The sequence below is a fragment of the Emydura macquarii genome, unplaced genomic scaffold, assembly GCF_026122565.2.
Source record: "Emydura macquarii macquarii isolate MOO-44397 ecotype Brisbane River unplaced genomic scaffold, CSIRO-AGI_Emac_v2 contig_2422, whole genome shotgun sequence".
NCBI classification, from domain to species: domain Eukaryota; kingdom Metazoa; phylum Chordata; order Testudines; family Chelidae; genus Emydura; species Emydura macquarii.
This window is the reverse complement of record NW_027132559.1, coordinates 34,079,464-34,099,636: the sequence shown is the minus strand read 5'-3', so window position 1 is coordinate 34,099,636 and position 20,173 is coordinate 34,079,464. Positions and strand designations below refer to the sequence as shown.

Here is a 20,173-nt window from a genome sequence, read left to right as displayed (position 1 = left end):
TTTAAGTGTCTTGTTTGAAGAATGCAACCTTAACCTTGAATTCACTGGGTTTCTACTTTTTTTAAAAATAACTTTAAAAAAAAAGTTGATATGCAGTTAGACCACTGATATGTGCCTTCACAGTCTTGTGGGGGTATGGTGGAATTCAGGGTTTTATTAATGCTCCGATTTTGATTGGAGAGGAACTATTCTTGCAAACTGTAGGAAGCTCACAGTAGGGAAAACTCTGTCTAGCAGACCTTAGGAAGTCTGGGGGTGGAAGGCAGGGAAGGGAATCAGTATGCATGTGGTTTGCTGGTGACAAAATCATCTGTTAATTGCAGTATCTACCCAGTGTCCTGTTGAGGAGACTGATACTGCAGATCATTTAAGGTCCTCTAAACCTCTGTAAGCCCTCAGCATCTTCTCATATAGAACCTAGAAGGTGTGTAGAAGTGTGACTCCCTTTCTTTCAGCTTCTAATAGCTGATGGTAGAGGCATAGGAAGATGGGTAGTGGAAAATACTGTCAGGAGGTTTGGGGGTCAGCTCACTTGGAGAAAAACTGGCCTATGCATCCTAGTGCTCTCTGCCCACTGTGTAGGGGATTCCTGGGAGGTGAAGGTTTCTTTCTGGCTCCCTGTGATCTCCTCTCCCTCCCCTCCTTGAGCTTCAGTGCTTTTTCTACATGGGAAAACTGAATAGCAAAATTATACTGATATATTTACACCACTATAGCTATACCAGTATAGCTCCCTGTGTGGATGCTTCTTGTTCTGGAATAAGAGTGTCTGCATGGAGTGTTACCCTCTATAGCTCAAGTGGTATAATTATGCCGTAAATTTTCCCTTGTAGTCAAGCTCGCGGTAGGATTTTCAGCCCCCTGGCAACTTTTAACCTCTATCCCCCATGACACTTATAATGATTTTGGGGAGGGCCCCACCTGTTGCAATTCTCAGAAAGTTTCTTAGGACCCCATTTGTGAATCTTAAGATGTTAATTGGCGTCCCTGGGTCTCAATCTCTAAAGCCCTGCAAATCTGCGGATATCTGCTTTATATCCATGGACGTCCCGCAGATGTGGTTGTATTGTTTGCCATGTTTGCAGATTGCGGATGTGGATATAATGAGATTCCTACATGTACTTCAAAGAGACACAAAGCCCCTCCCCCAAAGAGAGAAGTGTGACATAGACCAACACACACAGCAAAATCCACCCTCCTACCCATAGAAAGAGAGACTAAATATTCCCTCTCCCCCTGTGTACAGAGAAAAGGGAGGTGATAGATCAGGACAGGCAGCAAAATCCCTCATGCTTCTATCGCCACAGTCGGGGAGGGTGAGGAAGCAGCTGTCTGCAGCTATGGCTTCCATACTTAAGTTGTAAAAGCAGCTGCCTCCCTCGCCAACTGACCCGATAATTCAATAATGAAGTCAGGAGAGGTTTCCTATATTGCTTGGCTGCTTAAAGTGCAGCGATAGGAGCATGGGGGATTTTGCTGCCTGTCTTGATCTATCAAGCACTGGCTCAGCAACTGGAGAGCACCTTCACCCTTCTCCTGGGCCCCCCAACCATGCACCCTCCCTCCTGCCCCCATGGGGGGAAACTGACCTGGAGTAACGGAGCGTCCGTCATTGCTCCTCACTCTCTCCCTGGGCACTGGTGCAAATTAAGCACTGCAGCCTTGTGATAGTATTGCTGTGGCATGCTTCTGCAGGGAAAACAGACTCCCTGTCCCTTGCTGGTGCGATGGGGATGTGGGTACAGATAAAAGACGGAGTGCAGATCACGGGTTGGATACAAGATGATTCTTATGGATGCGGATCCAAATTTTTGTATATCTGCATGGCTCGACTTATCTCCGTAGCCCAGCTGCTTGCAGCAGACATGTTTTGGGAATAAACAAGCCTATGGCGGTTCAGTGGTGGCACCCAGTGAACCTCCCAAGGTGTGAAAGATCAAAGAGCTTCTTAAGACTTGCAGTTTTGTTGTTGGTTCTCCCCTTCTGGGATCTTGATCTTCCTCCCTCCTGTAGAAAATCTACTCTAAATTCCCTAAGCTCAGCAGCAACAGGGTGACTTCCTGTGGATCTCAGGAGGCTGCCGGTGGGGTTAGAGAGGGGTGTTTGAAAATTGGGATCTTGATGGGGGGCCAAAGATTTGGGATGCATTTCTGGCCTCCTGAGAGCTGCCCCTCAGAAGACCTTTTGGTGGAAAATATTTTTCTATTGCCAAGCCAAGCTAGTGATTGGCTTACATTGAGATCTCTGTCTGCAAGGAAAAAGACTGGAGAATTTAAAAAAAGAAAGCTCAGGCCTCCAGCAGTCATATGGCATGCTGTATTAAGACTGCATGGGCAGATAATCCATAGCAATGTTTGAAATTCAAGGGGTAGCTTCTGAAATTAGATATTTTTCTACTAAATGGTGGTGCTGTGCACTAAATCTGAGCTAGGGGAGTCTGGTAAACTAAGTTTCTTTCTTTCCGGCTTTCTGTTTTTTGGCTGTGAAGTGGGGAAAATGTTAGACTATTTGAACTATGAGTAACTCTATATTTAGTGTCAGTTAGAAACTCTCATCTAATTTGCTTTACATTTTTAGGACAATGCTATCTCTGTGCCAGGTTGAAGTTTCTAATTTTTAGACTGGTCTTGTGAGAGGATGGGGGGGAACCTGTTTGAGAACATAAATACGGGTGCAACCTTAGTTATGGAGTGACTGCTGTGACTCCATAATGTATACTAGTGCATCCTGTTGTTCAAAGTACATGCAACTTTCTTTTCTTAAAAAGGGAGATTTACAATCATTCTTAATGGAAGGCAGGAAATATTGTGCTGCACACCAGAATTGCTCAGTGCCAGGTCATAGTTCGCTAATTGATTTTGAAGAGGAGGGAGAGAGGAGAGGGAAATGATGGGAAGTGACATTGTGTACTACAGCATATATCTGCTTACATAATTTCTCTGCAAGAACTTTTAGGATTGATGAACACAGACATTGTACTATAAAAGTGAAATATACTGATCTACAAGGCACTGATACAATGCAGTTGTATTAGTGATCAAGGATTTGATGTCTTATTGTGTGATTCTGTTATCTCTGTTTAGCTCACTGGAAAATATCTTCAAATTGCCTTTGAAAACCATCAAAATAAAGTCTTTTTTGCACATTCTACCCTTTACTGTTCTATCCTGTTGTGACTACAACATTTCATAGGTGTTTTTTTTTTGTCTTTGGATCTAAATTCTGCATTTTGATATACCTATATATGCATTATGATTTAATTAATTGCTTTGAATTCTTAAGGAAGAACCTCAGTTTTAAAGTTTTTTGGTAGCTATTTTGTAGGCATTGAGTATTGTATGTGGAACCTTTAATGAAGAGAGAGAAAGCAAACCATGCCTTGTGACAACTCTGTGACTCGTCTCCTGTCTTCCCTGATGGAAATGCCACTCACCTGACCACCTGTCCTGGAATTAATTGATATAATTACATTAAACTGGTTCCACTCTTTGCTGTATAAAATATCCATAAAGATTCTATGATGGACAGCTGCTGCTGCTTCTTCGGAGCTTTGACAAGGAGAGTCCCTCAGGACTCAGTTCTGGCATTGCTGCTATTTAACATCAATCTGTAATCTTTAGGAAAGTAGAGTGAATTGACATGGACTACAATGTCAACAATATGCAGATGACAGGCAGGTCTGTTTGTCCCTTTCATTGAGCCCAGACAGCACTGTGTCCAAAATATCTCAGTGCATGGGGAAGATTGGAGCCTGGTTGAAGATCAGCAGGGTGAATCCTCTGAGGAGCAGTGGAGAATATGCTTTCTTGCAGTTAACTTAGTGCACACCTTTAATGTCGTACTGGACTCGCTAATCCTGGACATTCAAGTAGCAGCAGTTACCGAAAGTGTCTTCTTCCGTCTCCAGCTATCAAGATGAATCCATCCTTTCTTCTGGGGCAATGACCTAATCATAGGAACTCATGTGTTTGTACTCTGCAGTTTCGACTTACTGCTACTTTCACTACCTGGATCCAAATGAGAAGTTCCCAAGTAGCTACAGCTGGTACATAATGCTGCGGTTGTCTAAGTGTGATACACTTAAAGTGTATCAGGTCAATGCTTCACAACTGTACTAGTTCTTTGTGCACTACCAGATCGTAGAAGTGGATCTGACATAGACTTTAAAAAACCTTCCTTATCTTACAGACCACCACTTTTGGAACCCGCTACAGCAACTGCAGTTAGCCAGCAAACTGTTTTAGTCCAGATCACGATTTGAGGAAGCAGGAAGACAGTGCATTCAAGAGGAGACCCAAGGTTCTCAAATGCTCTTCCCAGAAGATGTCAGGAAGAGTACCCATAATATCCTTTGGTCACTCAAGATACATATCCTCACTATAGTACGTCCTGCAATTTGAAAATCTGTTGTGTTCAAAATTAGCATCCCATTGTTGAACCTAGGGAAGGACTGGGAATTGACTACCCTTCTGGACTTTTCCCACTGTGCTTTTATAAGCCAGGTACAGTGCTTAGATACTGTGGCAATAAGCACTTCTAGAACTGTTGGTTGATACAAAACAGTCTGGGAAAGAAGTGGTGCTGAGGTTTTTTTTGTTTGTTTGTTTGTTTTTTGTTTTTAATTGAGATAATAGGTCAGACAAGACCCTCTAGTTTTTGTGCGCTAGGCTGCTATAGTGCTTGTAAGATCTACTACTCAGTGCATTGTCTCCTAACTACACACCCCAGATAATTCTTGCTCCAGTTCTTGAGAGAGCAATGTGCCTGATCTGGTAGTAAGTTGATAGCAAGATGACAGCCACCACATGAAAGGGAGAGGCTAGGAATAGCTGAGGGAAAAGATGTAGAGTGAAAATCAACTATTGGACAAATCAAAACGGAGGGTGTATGTAAGCTGCCTGCTACCCTCACAGAAAGGCATTTTAAAAACGTACTTCTAGTTTTGTTCCAGTAAATGCTCAGAACAAGTGCTTGAATGTGATTATCATGGTGCACATTGTTAACAAATTGAGCTGATTGTACGGTACTTTTTAAATGAACTTTTTTAATTCAGAAAGATATAAAGGCTTATTTTTTAAAATCTGATAATTCCGTAATGTTTCTACTGACCTTTCCCTGTGCAGCTTCTATGCAGCTTTATTTAAATCTGCCTTACTTTGTGCTTCTGTATTACTTTTGACGATGCCTTTTTCTAAAATTAAGTTTTCACCACTACATGTTGCAGTGGGAGGGTCATTTTGGGGAGATTTTCAGTATTCTCAAGTAAGTAGACTCCTTACCCCTTACTTATAGGAAATTATACACTAATTTCAGCTTGATGGGTCAGCATTTGTATTTCTTGCATGCCTGATCTTTGAAAATGTACCTAAAATCTAGTTCTGCTGGGCAGCCCTGCAATATTATATTTAAGAATCTAGGGTTCTCCTCTGTGAAATGTGTATGTTGCAGTGTATTTCACTTGAACATTCTGAACAGTTCTAGAAGGAATGGGTGTATTCCAGTTTGGGAATAGTAGAGGAACAGTACACAGCCTTGTGTCCATAAACCAAAATATAGCTGATAGGCCTAATTTTAGTTCTGGCATCATGAAATACAGCAATATAGTAGTTCAGGACTTGCCTACCCAGAATACCTTTAGGTTTATATGCTGTATTCTTCCATATGCAGTCATGTGCATAAATATCGGTTTAGTAGGGTATTGGTCTGCTATTGCATCCTTCAAAGAAAAAAAAAGGGGGGGGGAGGAGTATTGTGAAGCTATTCAAGAGACCTCATCTTAGACATATCAGAAATAATACATTATGCTGCCTACACAGATGTGTCCTCTGCATAGAACCATAAAAAAATTGTCATCAACTCTGGATGTAGCTGCTTACTTAGTTTTTATTGACTGGTTGTAACATGCATTGCTAGACAGTGGGAGGAGTATTTAGAGCATTAACTTGAGTTTATATCAAGCGTATGGAAGAAATGTTATTTCTGAAGCTGATACTGAATATAAGAGCATTTTGTCTTTAAATACTAAGCTATCGTGTTTTCCCAGCATTCTCAGCTTCCAGAATAGCTTGATTAAAATTTGTGGTATAAGTGAAATTTCACCATCAGCATATTGTACACTGCAATTGCAGGCAACTTGGGACTTGATTGCCTTAAGTATTCATAGAACTCAATCTTAACTTTTGTGATTTAACACAATAAAAGAGTCTTATTAAACCAATTCCACAACCCATCAAATGCAAGATAAAGTTCATTCAGTGATGTCCAGGAAGTGGTTGTTGGAAAGGTTGGTGTCCATTAAAATAAAGTGACAGGGCTAATAGTTTTAGTTACCGCTTATTATCACAGGCAAGAAATTTTATCACTGAATCCTTAAGAGTTTCAAAGACTTCTGACAAACTGAAGAATAATGCAGAGGTAAATAATTTTGGTTAGAGCAGGATAAAGGAAGACAGGACTTTGGAGTTCATAATTATAAATAGTAAAGATAAATGGATGTTATATGGTGTCTGCCAGAGTTCTGTCTTGGGCTTCCTGTGTGGTCTTGTCTTTTTTTCCCATATGTAAAATGGGGATAGTACTTGCTTGCTTTCCGCAAGGGAGGTTATACAACTAGTATAGGGCTTTGAAGATGTAAATTGTGTCAGTGCTAAGCAGTAACATCTAATTTTTAACTTGGTAACTCTTGGAGTAGTTTACAAATTTCAGATTTTTCTACATGCAGTTTACAGAAATTCACTATAGGATACCATGTTAATATAGTTTGACTGCATCATAACTGTTAATCTGTGTAGCAATGGCTAACAAGCTGCACAAGCTACTAAAATAATCAGAAATGTAAGTGTGTTTCCTACTTGGAGATGTTTAGATTATATGTTTATTGCAGATTGTATGTTTATGTGAGGGGAATAGCAGTTGTTAAATAGAGCAAAGGGCTAGCAGTGTTACTATCATTCTGGAGGTGTATCTAGTTATTTACAGTTCAAATGTTGATTTTAAAAAAATCATGTCTTGTCATAATGGTACATAGTGCATGGATGCAGTCTAAGTCATTGACAAATCATAAAAGCAAATACAGAACTCTGAAATGAATGAGCTAAAAGACCATTAAGCACATTAAAAACAGACTATTCAAAAGAGGGAAATATCTCCTTTTTAGTAAGCTTAACTTGAAAAACTAGACAACTTTAAACACTGATTATGATCAGTCACATTACTCATTGATTGAGTTAAGATCCCTAAATACATGCTTTAATTAGAGTTTAAAAAGTACATTGAGCTTTTGCTGAATGAATAGTGAGCATTGAATGAGTAGCTGTTCAGTATTTCATTTTTTCCGTTATTCAGTCTGTGTGATTCCAGGTCTTATTTACTGTAGACCATTAAAATCCTGCTCTGAATATAGTAACAATTTAATTGTGGGTTTTTTTAAATTGCAGTGCTTCACAAATCTTAATCATCCTAACACCCTTCTGAGGTGAGGTGATATCTCTATTTTGCAGATGGGGAATTTAGGCACAGAGAGATTAGTCAAGTGTCCAGTAATTTTAAGTGCCCAATTTGAAATGCTATGGGCCTGATTTTTTTCTAAGGTATTCAGCATTTCAGAATGCTTCATATGTTCAGAGCAGAGCTCTGCTGGATTTCCGTTGATTACAGTTGGAAGGGACCTCAGGAGGTCATCTAGTCCAAGCCCCTGCTCAAAGCAGGACTAACCTCAGCTAAATCATCTCAGCCAGGCTTTGTCAAGCCGCAGCTTAAAATCCTCTGAAGATGGAGATTCCACCACCTCCCTAGGTAACCCATTCCAGTGCTTCACCACCCTCCTAGTGAAAAACTTTGTCCTAATATCAAACCTAGACCTCCCCCACTGCAACTTGAGATGATTGGTCCTTCTTCTGTCATCTACTACCATTGAGAACAGCCTAGCTCCATCCTCCCTGGAACCCCTTTCAGGTAGTTAAAGGCTGCTATCAAATCCCCCCTCATTCGTCTCTTTTGCAGACTAAACAAGCCTAGTTCCCTCAGCATCTCCTCATACATCTTGTGCTCCAGCCCCCTAATAATTTTTGTTGCCCTCTGCTGGACTCTCTCCAACTTGTCCACATCCTTTTTGTAGTGGGGGGCCCAAAACTGGACACAATACTCCAAATACGGTCTCGCCAATGCTGAATAGAGGGGAATAATCACTTCCCTGGATCTGCTGGCAATGCTCCTACTAATGCAGCCCAATATGTTTAGCACTTCTGCGTATTATGCCCCAGTTGTCTAAAGGTGAGCACTCAGAGAATGAAGAACATACAATTTGTGACGACTGGTGAAAAATTTAGTTTGTGATTTGCCCAGCATCAAATAGGAATTCTGGCAGAGACAGGATAGAATCCAAATTTCCCAAGTAGCATTCAACTATTTTAGCTATGTGATTAGCCTTTCTTCTTCCTGCAATCTCTAGCCTCATTTCCTGCACATCTTTCAGTGTGCACAACAAATGAGGTACGGGTTCAACAGTACAACCTCAGTCACTATACAACACTGATTCATTCCCTGAGCACTGACTATCCTGGGCACTGAATGAGGCAGGGGTTCTGTGGAAAAAAATAGTATGTAATTAAAAACCTTATTTTAATGAATAAACACAAAGAGGAATTAAGGTTGCACAGGCAACAGTTTTTTTTAATGTGGATTTTAATGTAATTTACCACATTTTTTAAAACAGCAAACTGAAAAAAAAAATTACATCACATGGAATTATTTTGACCCCCACATAGGTCATCTTCACCAGGGTTGGGAACATTAGAAACCACAGCACAGCCTTCTATCACTTGAACAAATGTAACTGGTAGCAGAAATAAACTGTTTATCCTCTATGTGGACTAGTCAAATGAGAGAGCAGTGGTTTTACAGATATTTGTTGACAGCAGAGCAGTGTTGAGACTCAGGCTTCCTGGGTTCACTTCCAGGTTCTGAAGGAGTGTGTATTCTAGGGGTTACAGAACCCTGTCACCCACCCTAAACTTCATGCCTTCTACCTCTGTCTTCTCCAACTTGTCTCAGTCCTCATCCCTCTGATCTCCCTCATTTTCCTCCTTTCCCGTCCCCCAAGTTTCTCATGCTTCTGCATTCTAGTCAGGCTAACTCCTTTTCCATGCTGCCTGGGCCCCGGCAGTGAAATCAGTCCCTGCTTTCAGTTCTGGTGCTTGGCACCTCAGTGACACCAAGCTTCCAGGAAGAGCAATTGCAGGGAAAGTCTAGCTCAACCCTGGGAGAGAGCATACTCTGCTGTTCTTGTGCCGTCTGGTTGGCACACAGGAACTTTGTGGCAGTGGAGTTTGCTCAGTGTAGATGGAATCTTTGGTGAACTTAGCTGCCAACCTGCACCAAGCTTCTACTGAGCATGTGTGAACTGCTTGGGTGGATCTTGATAGTGATAGCAAAAGACGCACACCTGGAGCTAGGACAACTCCCCTTTACCAAATTTCAAGTCTAGCTCCAAAGTATGGAGGTGCTAGAGCTTTTTAGTGAAATAGTTGTAAGAATCTTTTAAGAATGCAAAATTATGTATATTCCCCTACATTTGTTCTCATTTCCAGCAAACTCATTTCCACCAAAACTCCCCCCAGCCTTCTTCCTCCCTTCTCCAAAAAAATCAGCCTGAGACAAACTGCTAGCATGCAGAATCTCCGCTTTAATGATTAGATTGGCAATGGTACTGGCAACTGAAAACAGTGTTATAATTGAAGTTGATAGGCAACATTAACTAGTGACTTCACTACCAGCACTTCAATGATGTCGTATTTTAGTATGTCTCCATTTTTTTTTTACGTTCTAATGTTTTTAGGGTTTTTTTGACTGCTGCACATTAAGATGTCTTCACTTAATGCCTAATAAACATTAACAGAGGTAGCCTCAGAACATTGTAGGAACATAAGAGATGGAGGATAGGGGAACTGACATGTTCTGTCTTACAGATGGGGAAATTGACAGAGAAGTTTGATGATTTGTCACATTGGAAGCTCTAGGTAGAGGCAGGAGATCTATTGATTCCTAGTCCATTTGTTCACCACAGGCCAGCCTTGTCTTTTTGCTATATTTTCCTCTATATAAAAGTCTGGCTTTGTTTAAAAAGTGATATGTTGACTTAGTCAAAATTTTAAGGCAATGTCTGTAATTGCAGATTCCAATGCTCAGCTCAGTTGTGAAATGGAGTACAAGAATCAGAGTTCTGATTCTGAAGAATCAACCCCATGTGTGTATGTTCACTAGCTGTTAATACACCAGTGTCTTCCTGCTCCTCCATATTACTATTGCTGAAGGAAGAAGATTAGCAATAGCGTGATGCTACCAGCATCAGAGTAGCAAGACTTTTATACAGGCTTGGTCTACACTTACCCAGCGATTCAGCGGCAGTCGAAAGGAGTTACGCAAGCTACGCAGAGTAGCTTGTGTAACTCCCGTCAACTGCTGTACTTCTGTTCTGCACGGTGTCTTCACTGCACTGCACCGATGGGAATTGTGTTCCCGTCAGCTCAGTGCTACGCTACTTGAGAAGGTGGTTTTAGTATGTTGACTTCTGATCGATTGAGCGGGTCTACACTGACCACTCAGTCGATCCAGATAAGTCGATCTGACGGTGGCAAAGTTGCCGCCGTCAGTGTAGACATACCCACAGAGACAATGGGAAGCTTGATTCCCACCTAAGCCAAATTTTTAATAGATTAAGTTTTGTGTTTTGTGTTGTTTTTCTGTTTAGTTTGTTGAAGTGCAGTAAACAGAACTACTGTACCCTAGTAGTTTCTGGTTTTTGTTTTATTAAAGAATTTTTATTAACAGAGCATTTATTTCAAACAATTTTAAAAACGTTCTTCCACTAGAATATAAAAAAATGAGTTGCCAATGTTATGCCTTTTATAGAGTTCATGGTATAGTTTAGACACCAACTATATTTTTATTTACTCGTTGTAATATGTAACCAAATAATGCTAATATAAAATTTTTTTTATAGATTTGTGATGTTGAATTAGCATTCTGCAGCATGCAGTCTGATATGAATTTTACAACTATGTTCCCTGCTGAGCAGCATAGTGGCATTTATGAGATTGTTCCCTGGATGTAATTAAGTCAGTGTATTTTCAGTTTGCTTGCTTGTCGATATGATCCTAATTGGTGGCTTGATTTGTTAATGGGGAGCTGAAATGAGTTTTAGAGCTGGGAACTGTAAGCTTTAGAAATGATTTTTAGAAAGTTCTAATAATTGCACTATTCTTTAAAAATAAATTAAATAAATAAATACATAAAAAATACACCACACCCCTGTCCTAATGGGTTCAAATGTAGTTGTTTTGTTATATCTTGATTATAAAATGTCTTAAAACAATCTAAAATATGCATATTTTTCTGATAATTATTAATAACCTTTGCAGGAAACATGAAAGAAAAGTGAAACATGATGAGATACGCAAGAAATATGGTATGTATGCTAATCTTGCTGTAATAGTATCTGAATAAAGTCTTCCCTGTTCACACTACTTAAATAGGCATATTCCATCATATTGGTAATGGGTATGGAGCCTTTCACCTCTGGATCTTTAATGCAGGTTAATAGTGATGAAAAGTCACTATCTCTGACTGTTCAGAGGCCGAAGTAAAGTAGATTGGCTGGCCTTAGTCCTGTTCCTTGTGGGTGATAATTAGATTCCTTATTAGCATTCACAGCAGGAAAAATAAGGATTAAATGGAGGTTTTGGAGCCTGAAGTATTTTTATTCCTGCAGTTATTTACTCCAAAATAGAATTGTGGCACCGTAGTGAGAATGGGAAAGTATGTGGGAGCTTAGCACTATTATCACCTGTGTTGTGCCTCTTATTGGAGGACTTCATCATTCATGGCTGTAAATCTTAGCCCTTTTTAATTTGGTTTATTCATGGGGCTACTGAAATCATTTTTAGATGAGAGCTAAAGAGAATTTCATGGATGAATATTTTAATAAGTTAAATGAATATTTTAATCAGTTCACTTTGTTTTAAAATTAGTATCCCCCCTTTTTGGTGCTTGTTTCTGCAGACTTGATGGGCTCAATACTGTGGGGGTACTGAGCTTCCTGGTACAATCCAGTAAAGCACTGAAGTTAGTGGGACTACTCATCTGCTTCAAGTTAAGCATTTGCTTAAATGCTTTGCTGCATCTTGTCAGAGTGCTGAGTGCCTTGCAGGATTGATTCCTATAACTGTTTGCACTCTGGCTATAAATCTACCAAGCTCACTTGCAGATACATTCTTCAATCACATGCATGTCAGTGTGTCACCCTGCTTCTACTGAAGTCAATAGTTCTGTCACTGACTTCAGTGGGAGCACATTCCAGCTCTCACGGAAGCCTTGACATCCAATAAAATCATTAGACGTACCATTTTTGCACACAATTAACTTGTTTACAGTGCAGTTGACACACAATAGTTGAACAATTAGACCTAGAAACGTCAAAGGTTAACCCTTTTATAAAATTTATTTATTTGCAAGGTAAGTTTCATCTGTTGTATCTTCAGACAATATTTAGTTACATTATCAACCCAAATGCAATGTCTCATAATTAATGGACTTTTCAAAAAGGGCACCAAATGGGATTATGAAGATGTGTATGCATAAACAGGTGTGCGTGGTTGAAAAGGAAAGTGTTGGAAGGAGAGATGTTATATAACTTTTTTAAAACCCTCAAGCAACATGAAATGACTCCTAATATAGGAAACTCTTATTTTGAAATAAAAATTAATCCAAAATAGTTCAGTATGCTAAATAAAGTACAAATGCATTTCTAATACTCATCTTCAAATATGGTTATAAAATAATTAAATCAGGCATAAGACAAGTCTTCAGCACAGCTTTGAATCTTCCACATCTGTCTTCTTTTTTAGCTGTCTAGTAAATACATGTTAGCATATTAAATACAGTCTGATAAGAATTGCTGCAGAAAATTATGGAGACACTAGATTATTATATGCTGTCTCTTACACATTGCAGAGGGGATTCTCTGTTAAGTAGGCAAGGATGAGTGGCAGAATGACAATGGCTTTGTTAACCTGATTCTGTAAATTAAGATGATCATGCCTGAAATGTCAGCCCTTGGTTGGCTTTAAGGGAATGCCTTTTTCCCATTTCACCCAACAGTTTTTCTTACCCCATTTAAATGGTAATTATGCATTTATAATGCATTGCAGGTGTCGCTCATTCCAGCCATAGTCCTTTGGGAGCACTGGAAGCAATAGAGCTTTAGTAATCGGGAATATTCATTTTGAATTGTTTCTTTGTTGCAAAATTTGTCACTATTTTTCATTTGCTCATATATATGAATGCAATATGATTATTCAAATTATACATTGATGGTTTAGCAACCTTTAAAATAGAATTTAGAGTATTTTCTAGCATGTATAACATACAAAGAAACTATGATTTAATTGCTCCCACATTTGCTGCTATTGTACATTTAATATAGCATCAATAAGATGCTGGTTTACTGTCTGTACTTCTGGATTTTTTGCTTGGTGGTAAAGGAAGAATCCTACCTCTCTAAGATAATAAAGGATGACCTTTTGTCTTCAGTTACACAAGATGATTCCCCTTCATGGTTTTGCGATTGCACACTCTGTTTCCTCTGATATTCCGCATACATTTAATAGACATTCTAATGTTGCATAATTCTATTTCCGTTCTTTGATCTTACATAAGACATTTATTTTATGTTCAAAAGTTTATCACAATAAATACTTACACTAGTCTAGATGGGTATATTTTACTTTGGCCTTCTGTGGTATTCTGAATGCAAAACAGTTGAATCTCTTCTAAATCATATTATATTACAAATTTTGTAATACTTATTAGTGTGTAACTTGGGAATTGAGCAGTTGACTATTTTGAAGTTAAAGTACAATATGAAATTTAAGGAAGAAAATGTTTAGTTGTGGAGAAAAGTGTACCTACACTGAGAAAAGAGGACATGGGAAATATGTATCAACCTCTCACATCCAATCTAGTACAATTTAGTTTTCAGTGTGTACAGTCTGTTAGAAATATTGATCAAATCCCATGTTTGGACTGCATTTGTGAATGCCTAGGATCCATTCTGGCGGGCTAAGATACAATTATAAAATGTTAACCCAGCACATAACATAAGTGAATATTATAGAGAGAAGTATTTGAACACTTAAATTTGCCTTGCCAGTTCCCATGTGTTGAGGCCTTGTACTCTCACCCTGTCTGAAGAAAGGTGCTTGACTCTGAGAACTTTCAAGGTATCCAAATAACCCTTAAGTAAAATTGAGTAAGCCAGCTAACAAATTAAATTGGTTGCAAAATATTAAGCCAAAATAAACTACGATGAAAGAGAGAGAGAGCAATCTGCTTGTGGTTCTTACAAGCCTGTTTTCTCATGACCAAGTTCAGAAGTGACCTGAGAGCACCTTTACAGTAGGCTTCAGGAGACTAGCCTAACAAGTCTGTCCTCTGAACTTCACAGTTCAAATCAAAAGTTGAGGTTTTCACACCTACATCAAAAGGAAAACCATCACCAGGAGAGATTTCCCTTGTGCCTAGCTTAAGACAGTGGGTGAGCTCTAGCTGAATTCAGCTATCTGATGACTTTCAGTTCCAGATCCTTCCACTTTTGAGCAACGATGTGGCAGCTGGCACTGGCTTGTCATCACCCCTACCCTACCCCTACTATCCTCTTTTGTTGATGGTACCCCAGATCCTTTATGTCCCTCCATCATGTATGACAAGTCTGCTTCTCCACTAAGAGCCAATACAAGCAACTTACGACCATGTCCCAAGTCTCTGTTTCTAGTGGTGATCTCAATAAGTCTGCACATCCTGCATTCTCAGATAAGAAAAGGAAGAAACTAAAAAAAGTTGGTGTATGAAGTGTAGCAGGTAAGGGTGGGATGCATAAAAACAAAGGGAAGATTGTGAACAAGGCACATAGGATATCTTGTGTCACATTACTCCTCATGGAAATGAAGGCATACTCTTTCCCCTGTGCATTCTTCATCTCCTGGAGGATAGGGTAAATGAAAACTCCTTCCCTTATTTCAGGAGCCTTTGTTCTTGGCACCATGAAATTAAAATTTCTCCCTGTTACCAGGCAAGCTTGTGACCCATAATACTCATGCTGGACTTACCTGTTGGTTTAGGCCTGAAATATTTAGTTCCCCTACTGTGCCATAGTACAAGGATAAAAGAAAACTCTTTGAAATTAAAACATAAAAACTAGTTATAAAATATTAATATGTGGAAATTAAACCATAGGATACTAAGTCTAATAGTTTAGTAAAACTAAAACTATGAAAAGCATCTGCAACAATGCTAGGTAGGACAAAATTACATGCTCTGTAAAGTATATGAGGACTAAGGCAATGTCTACATTTAACAGCTTACAGTGGCACAGCTGTATTGGTACAGCTGTGCCATTGTAAGAGCTCTCCTGTAGCCGCATTATGCCAACAGGGGAGCTCTCCCATTGATATAATAAAATGTTCTAAATGATCAGTGGCTGATCACAGGGGAAGTACTGTATTGTATGGGTAAGTGCATTATAGGAGTTTCATTCCTTGTTTGAAGAATTTGGATTTGGCACTGTTGAAGACAGAATACCACTTATATTACTTCTTCTCTGATTAAGCTGTTAATTACAGTGGTAACTTGAGCTATTCTGTGCTGCTTTCAGATTTATCATGTAAAGTATGTATTTTAAACAAGTCTTATGAAAGGCAGATGTTAATAAGCACTTTGCCAGGCAAGGCTTAAAGCAGGGGAACATACAAGTGAAATGAAATAAGAAAAGAACATGCATTTTTTTAGGGGAAAAATAAGTTTTCACAGTATCCATTTTTAGTTGCAGCAATTGTCACATCTAGATTCCTGCTGGTTAGGGCAACTAACTAAGGTGAGAATCTTTTTTTTTTATTAGCATAAGATTCCTGTTTTATAAAGGTTTCTAAGGATTTTATTTAATCAGAAAGACCCTTTCATCCCAAACTTCATTTTGTCACTGATTCTTCTTCACTTAAGACTTTAAAAGTTAGGTTCTTGGAATTGTGTAGAATCTGATCAGTGCAGAGAATGTATAGTCTACTTAGTGACACGTACAGTAAAATAAATAGTCACATCTAGTATTGCTACTTTATTTTACATAGCTTTACACAATATTTAGCTGTCTAATTTATTTCTTCTTATATAACTACTGCCAAGGAAGGTTTACATCCAGAATGTAAAATAGACCTTTCTCTACATTGAATATGTCATTCAGTGAAGTTTTTTCATTTTTATATATGATGATATCCTTCATTTATTCCCCTGCTTGAAATTGCCAAGGAGATATAGCATTTTACATTATTCTAGTGATAAGTTACCTTATTATATGTTAAATCTGTTTATTGGAGTATAGAAACTTCCAGAGAGACTGTTGATGTTAAAAATAATAAAATAGGTGAACTCATTTTATAAAGGCGTGCATGTTACTTTTGAGTGTGTGTATGCGAAAGTGTTACATTTTATTAATTCATTGTCAAGCTGCCAAAATTGATGATTAACCTTGATGAATTAATGAAAATTTTATTCCTCCTGTATGCAGTTTCTGAATATACATTATTGTGTAGTAAGATAAATCTGTCATAGTTGTTTATGGAAAACTTGTTCTTCTGTCAGTTATATTTGTTCTTCTGTCAATTACATTGGCTCAAAAGACTGATATATTTTCTGATACTGCTTTAAGACTAGCAGGCTGTAAAATAAGTTATACCTAACAGGTATACAAGACTGATCATGGTTTTGTACAGAATTTAATCAGAGGATTTGAAAATATCTAGTTTTAATCTATAAATCACAGGGAAATCAGTCATTCACTAGATCTAATACATTCCTACTGTTTGTAGGAGACTGTTTTGCATATTGGTCTAGTACTACTAAATTTTGGAAAGCTTTGAATTATCTCATATCATTGATTCAAGTAATTGTAATAATATCCATAAACTATAATATTACAATTTAAACATCTGTAAAGTGTAAATATTTGTATGTATGATGGTAGCTGAGAGTTTTTATGGCCCTGTAAATAAATGAGGTTAACATTCCTCTCTATGTATGGATGTTGCCTCCCTAATATAAATGAGTTACAGCAGGCATTAGGGAACAAGTAACCATAAAGCAATGGTGGTTTTCATCACATTTCAGCCTACTTGTGTAAAGAACTGTTTCTGGTTCTTAACTTTTATCACCTTTTGTGGGTACTTTATAGATAGACCACCTAAAATCTTATCAGTTTGAACAACTAAGGGAGACGTAAGTGGCTGTGCTTATATTCTATAATACTATCTAACAACATGCACGTGAAATAGTCATATATCAAACCTTATTTTGGTAGTCAGTTATTGATATAAATAATCAACAGTAAATACCAAAAATGAGAGTTCTGTAGCACTTTAAAGACTAACAAATTTAATTTCAGCAAGTTTTCTATTGACAGGGATTGAAAATGTATTGGCTGTTAGCCAGTGAAACTGGCTAATACTGTCTTGCCTGACAGTTTGATATTTTACTCACTGCATTGTGCCTAAACTGTACTTGTGACCAGTGCTCCTTACCCCTGTTTGCTTTTGTGCTTCAGACAGAGCAGTGAATGCTCAGCACCTAGGCACTGAAACACATGTACATGCATCCTCTTCACCCGATGAATAAAAGATCTGGGAGATTCTGTGGAGGTTGGGAATGAATGGTACAATTTTCTTTCCTCTTCCCCTTGTACTGACTACTGTAAAGAGGGGAATGTGGTAAAGAGCTTTACTTGTCAACTCATTTCCCTGCCACCTGACCAAGATAAAGCAGCTAAGAAGGTGGTGCTCCAGATTTTTGGGGCATCACTTACAAAAGCCAAGATGAAGGATAGCAAAACCCTAATGCTCCTTCACAGCAAGCGTCTGCCACTGGATCCCTCTAGGCCCCTTTATCTTCAGTGTGCACTTCTGGCTGAGAAGTCTGATGTCTGAGAAGTTTCTCAAGGTCTTGTTGAAAATTACCACTATATGGAATGGTGATTGTTGCTGAACTAAGCTTTACAGAAGATGTTCACAGACATTAATTGAGTATAATTAAATGTCTTTGCAATGCTTTCTATGGCAATATTCTGGTTACATTAATAATCTTTGCTAAAAGCACACACTGTAGTCTGGTTTAAGTGATACCTTTATTCTTGTCCCCAGTAGTTTGAGTGAGTTTGCAGGTGATTTGTATTTGTCCTTAGAGAATATTGGCCTGTACCACAGAAGTACTGCATGTCACTGATTGAACTTGACAGGTTTTTGCTCAAGAGTGGAACAGAATTAAACCAGCATGATGACTTCCCACCTTTTTGAAGGATGGTCCTCTTACAGCAAAGCTGAATTTATTGGCAGATCAGTTTGAAACTATGCTTAACCATATCTATGCTTGTCTTTGATAAAGTAAAGAATTGCAGGTTAGCTTTACAGTATCCTTCACGAGTGAGAAATACTGTTTCTCCTTAATGACTTTTCATAAAGAAATCTTTCTCACTTTTATGTTATGATATACTCTTGTGAAGTTCATGACTTTTGGTTGAGGTGCTTTTTATTTCTAATTTACTACCACACATGGACAATAGTTGTCTCTTATACTTTTTTGTCCCTATTTGTAGAGCACCTAGCAGAATTCCTGGTCCATGATTAGGGCTCCTATGTGCTATGGTAATACAAATAATAATAAATGCTGTCCTCTTTCCTCCAGGTCTCCTTCAGGATTCTGATCATCCTTACAGTAGATTTGAGAATGAATGAAAACAGACATTGCTGAGTCTTCTCATGGAAAGCTAAGATTCCAAGATAAATGAGCATTTTTATTTTGCTTTCCAGGGGTCTTCAGGCTTCCTTTTTTTTTTTTTTTTTTTTTTGCAAGTTTTCAGACAGTAAAATTAAGTGTACAAATATTTACTAAAATATGTATTTTTTTAATCTGGCATATTTACCTTTTAGAACTAAATTTTTTATAAACACTTGGCTTTTGAAATGTTTGTCAATTGTAATCTCATTAAATGTGAAATGTCACCTTTCCTTTTTTTTTTAAAGCTTTTCTTTGGACTCCGATTTAAATAGTTAGGTTCCTAATCATGTATTTGGACTAATATCTTATCTCACCTTTCTCTAAAAAATAAATAAATAAACAAACAAAATTCTTCTGTTCCCATGTTCTTAAATAAAGATTTTCTTTCTAAATATGTTGTATGTATATAAGTGATGTCAAGAGTACAGGAAGTGTTTGACATAGCAGAAAATGTGTCATTGGGGTTGACAAGAAATAATTACAACATACAAATTCTTTAGTACCAAATAGTATGTTAACAGGTTTTTAAAGATGCAAAATGTTTGGGTTTTGTTTTTGTTTGTTTGTTTTTTGGCATAGCATAATCTGACAAAAATGTTAGTATATTACCAAACTATGTCCTTGATGGGGGGGGGAGGGGGAGGAGAGGGAGAGGAGTTACTAAAACTGGCATAAAATCTTTTTGAAATACAAGCAAAATCTGAATATATATTTGTGCATAAGCTTGAGAGGCAATATCAGGCTGTTTAAACACTTTCTTCTATGAACAGTTCTCCAAATTAAAAATATTGTATAAAGTCAAGATAGCGTCAGTTTAACTGTATAATGATTTCATATTTTTTACCTTTGAGGTTTTTGTGGGGAATTTTCATAATGCATTGAGTTCTGTCATCTTCCTGGATTGGTGGATTTTTATTTTTTTCTCTTCATACACAAATGCCTTCATTGAGCATTTTAAATATCTTGCTGACATGATGTAGCATGCAGAGGTTCATTCTTGTTTTTCCTCCCTCATATTTAATGTGAATTTCTAGTTCTATATAGTTGCAATTTACTGTATACTATCTTCTACTAAATAAATTTACTATACTGAAGGCCTTTGTATGTCATTTGTATCAACCTCGCTGGAAGAGAACTCTAATTGAACACCTTGAATTCAGCTATCCATTGTTTTTGTTCCAAAAGAGGGCTTCTGTGAATAAAAAACACATTAAAGAAATGATCAAATATAAGGTTTAAGGGGGGGAAAGGAATGCAATTTTGCTTTCTCTGTTCCTCTGTTAAAAAGAAAATCTAATACCAT

The 20,173-nt window shown here is 38.0% G+C and overlaps 1 protein-coding gene across 2 annotated transcripts in view; it reads left to right on the top strand.

Annotated features, from left to right (window-relative positions):
* Positions 1–19,964, top strand: part of LOC137162424 (pituitary tumor-transforming gene 1 protein-interacting protein-like) — a 58,505-nt gene extending 38,541 nt beyond the window's left edge. For both annotated transcript variants that reach the window (XM_067562231.1, XM_067562230.1), the window contains exons 6-7: positions 11,418–11,464; positions 18,778–19,964. In XM_067562231.1, the coding sequence (XP_067418332.1) occupies positions 11,418–11,464; positions 18,778–18,827 (97 nt within the window). In that variant the 3' untranslated portion in view covers positions 18,828–19,964. The remainder of the gene's footprint in view (positions 1–11,417; positions 11,465–18,777) is intronic.
* Positions 19,965–20,173: the final 209 nt, after the last annotated feature.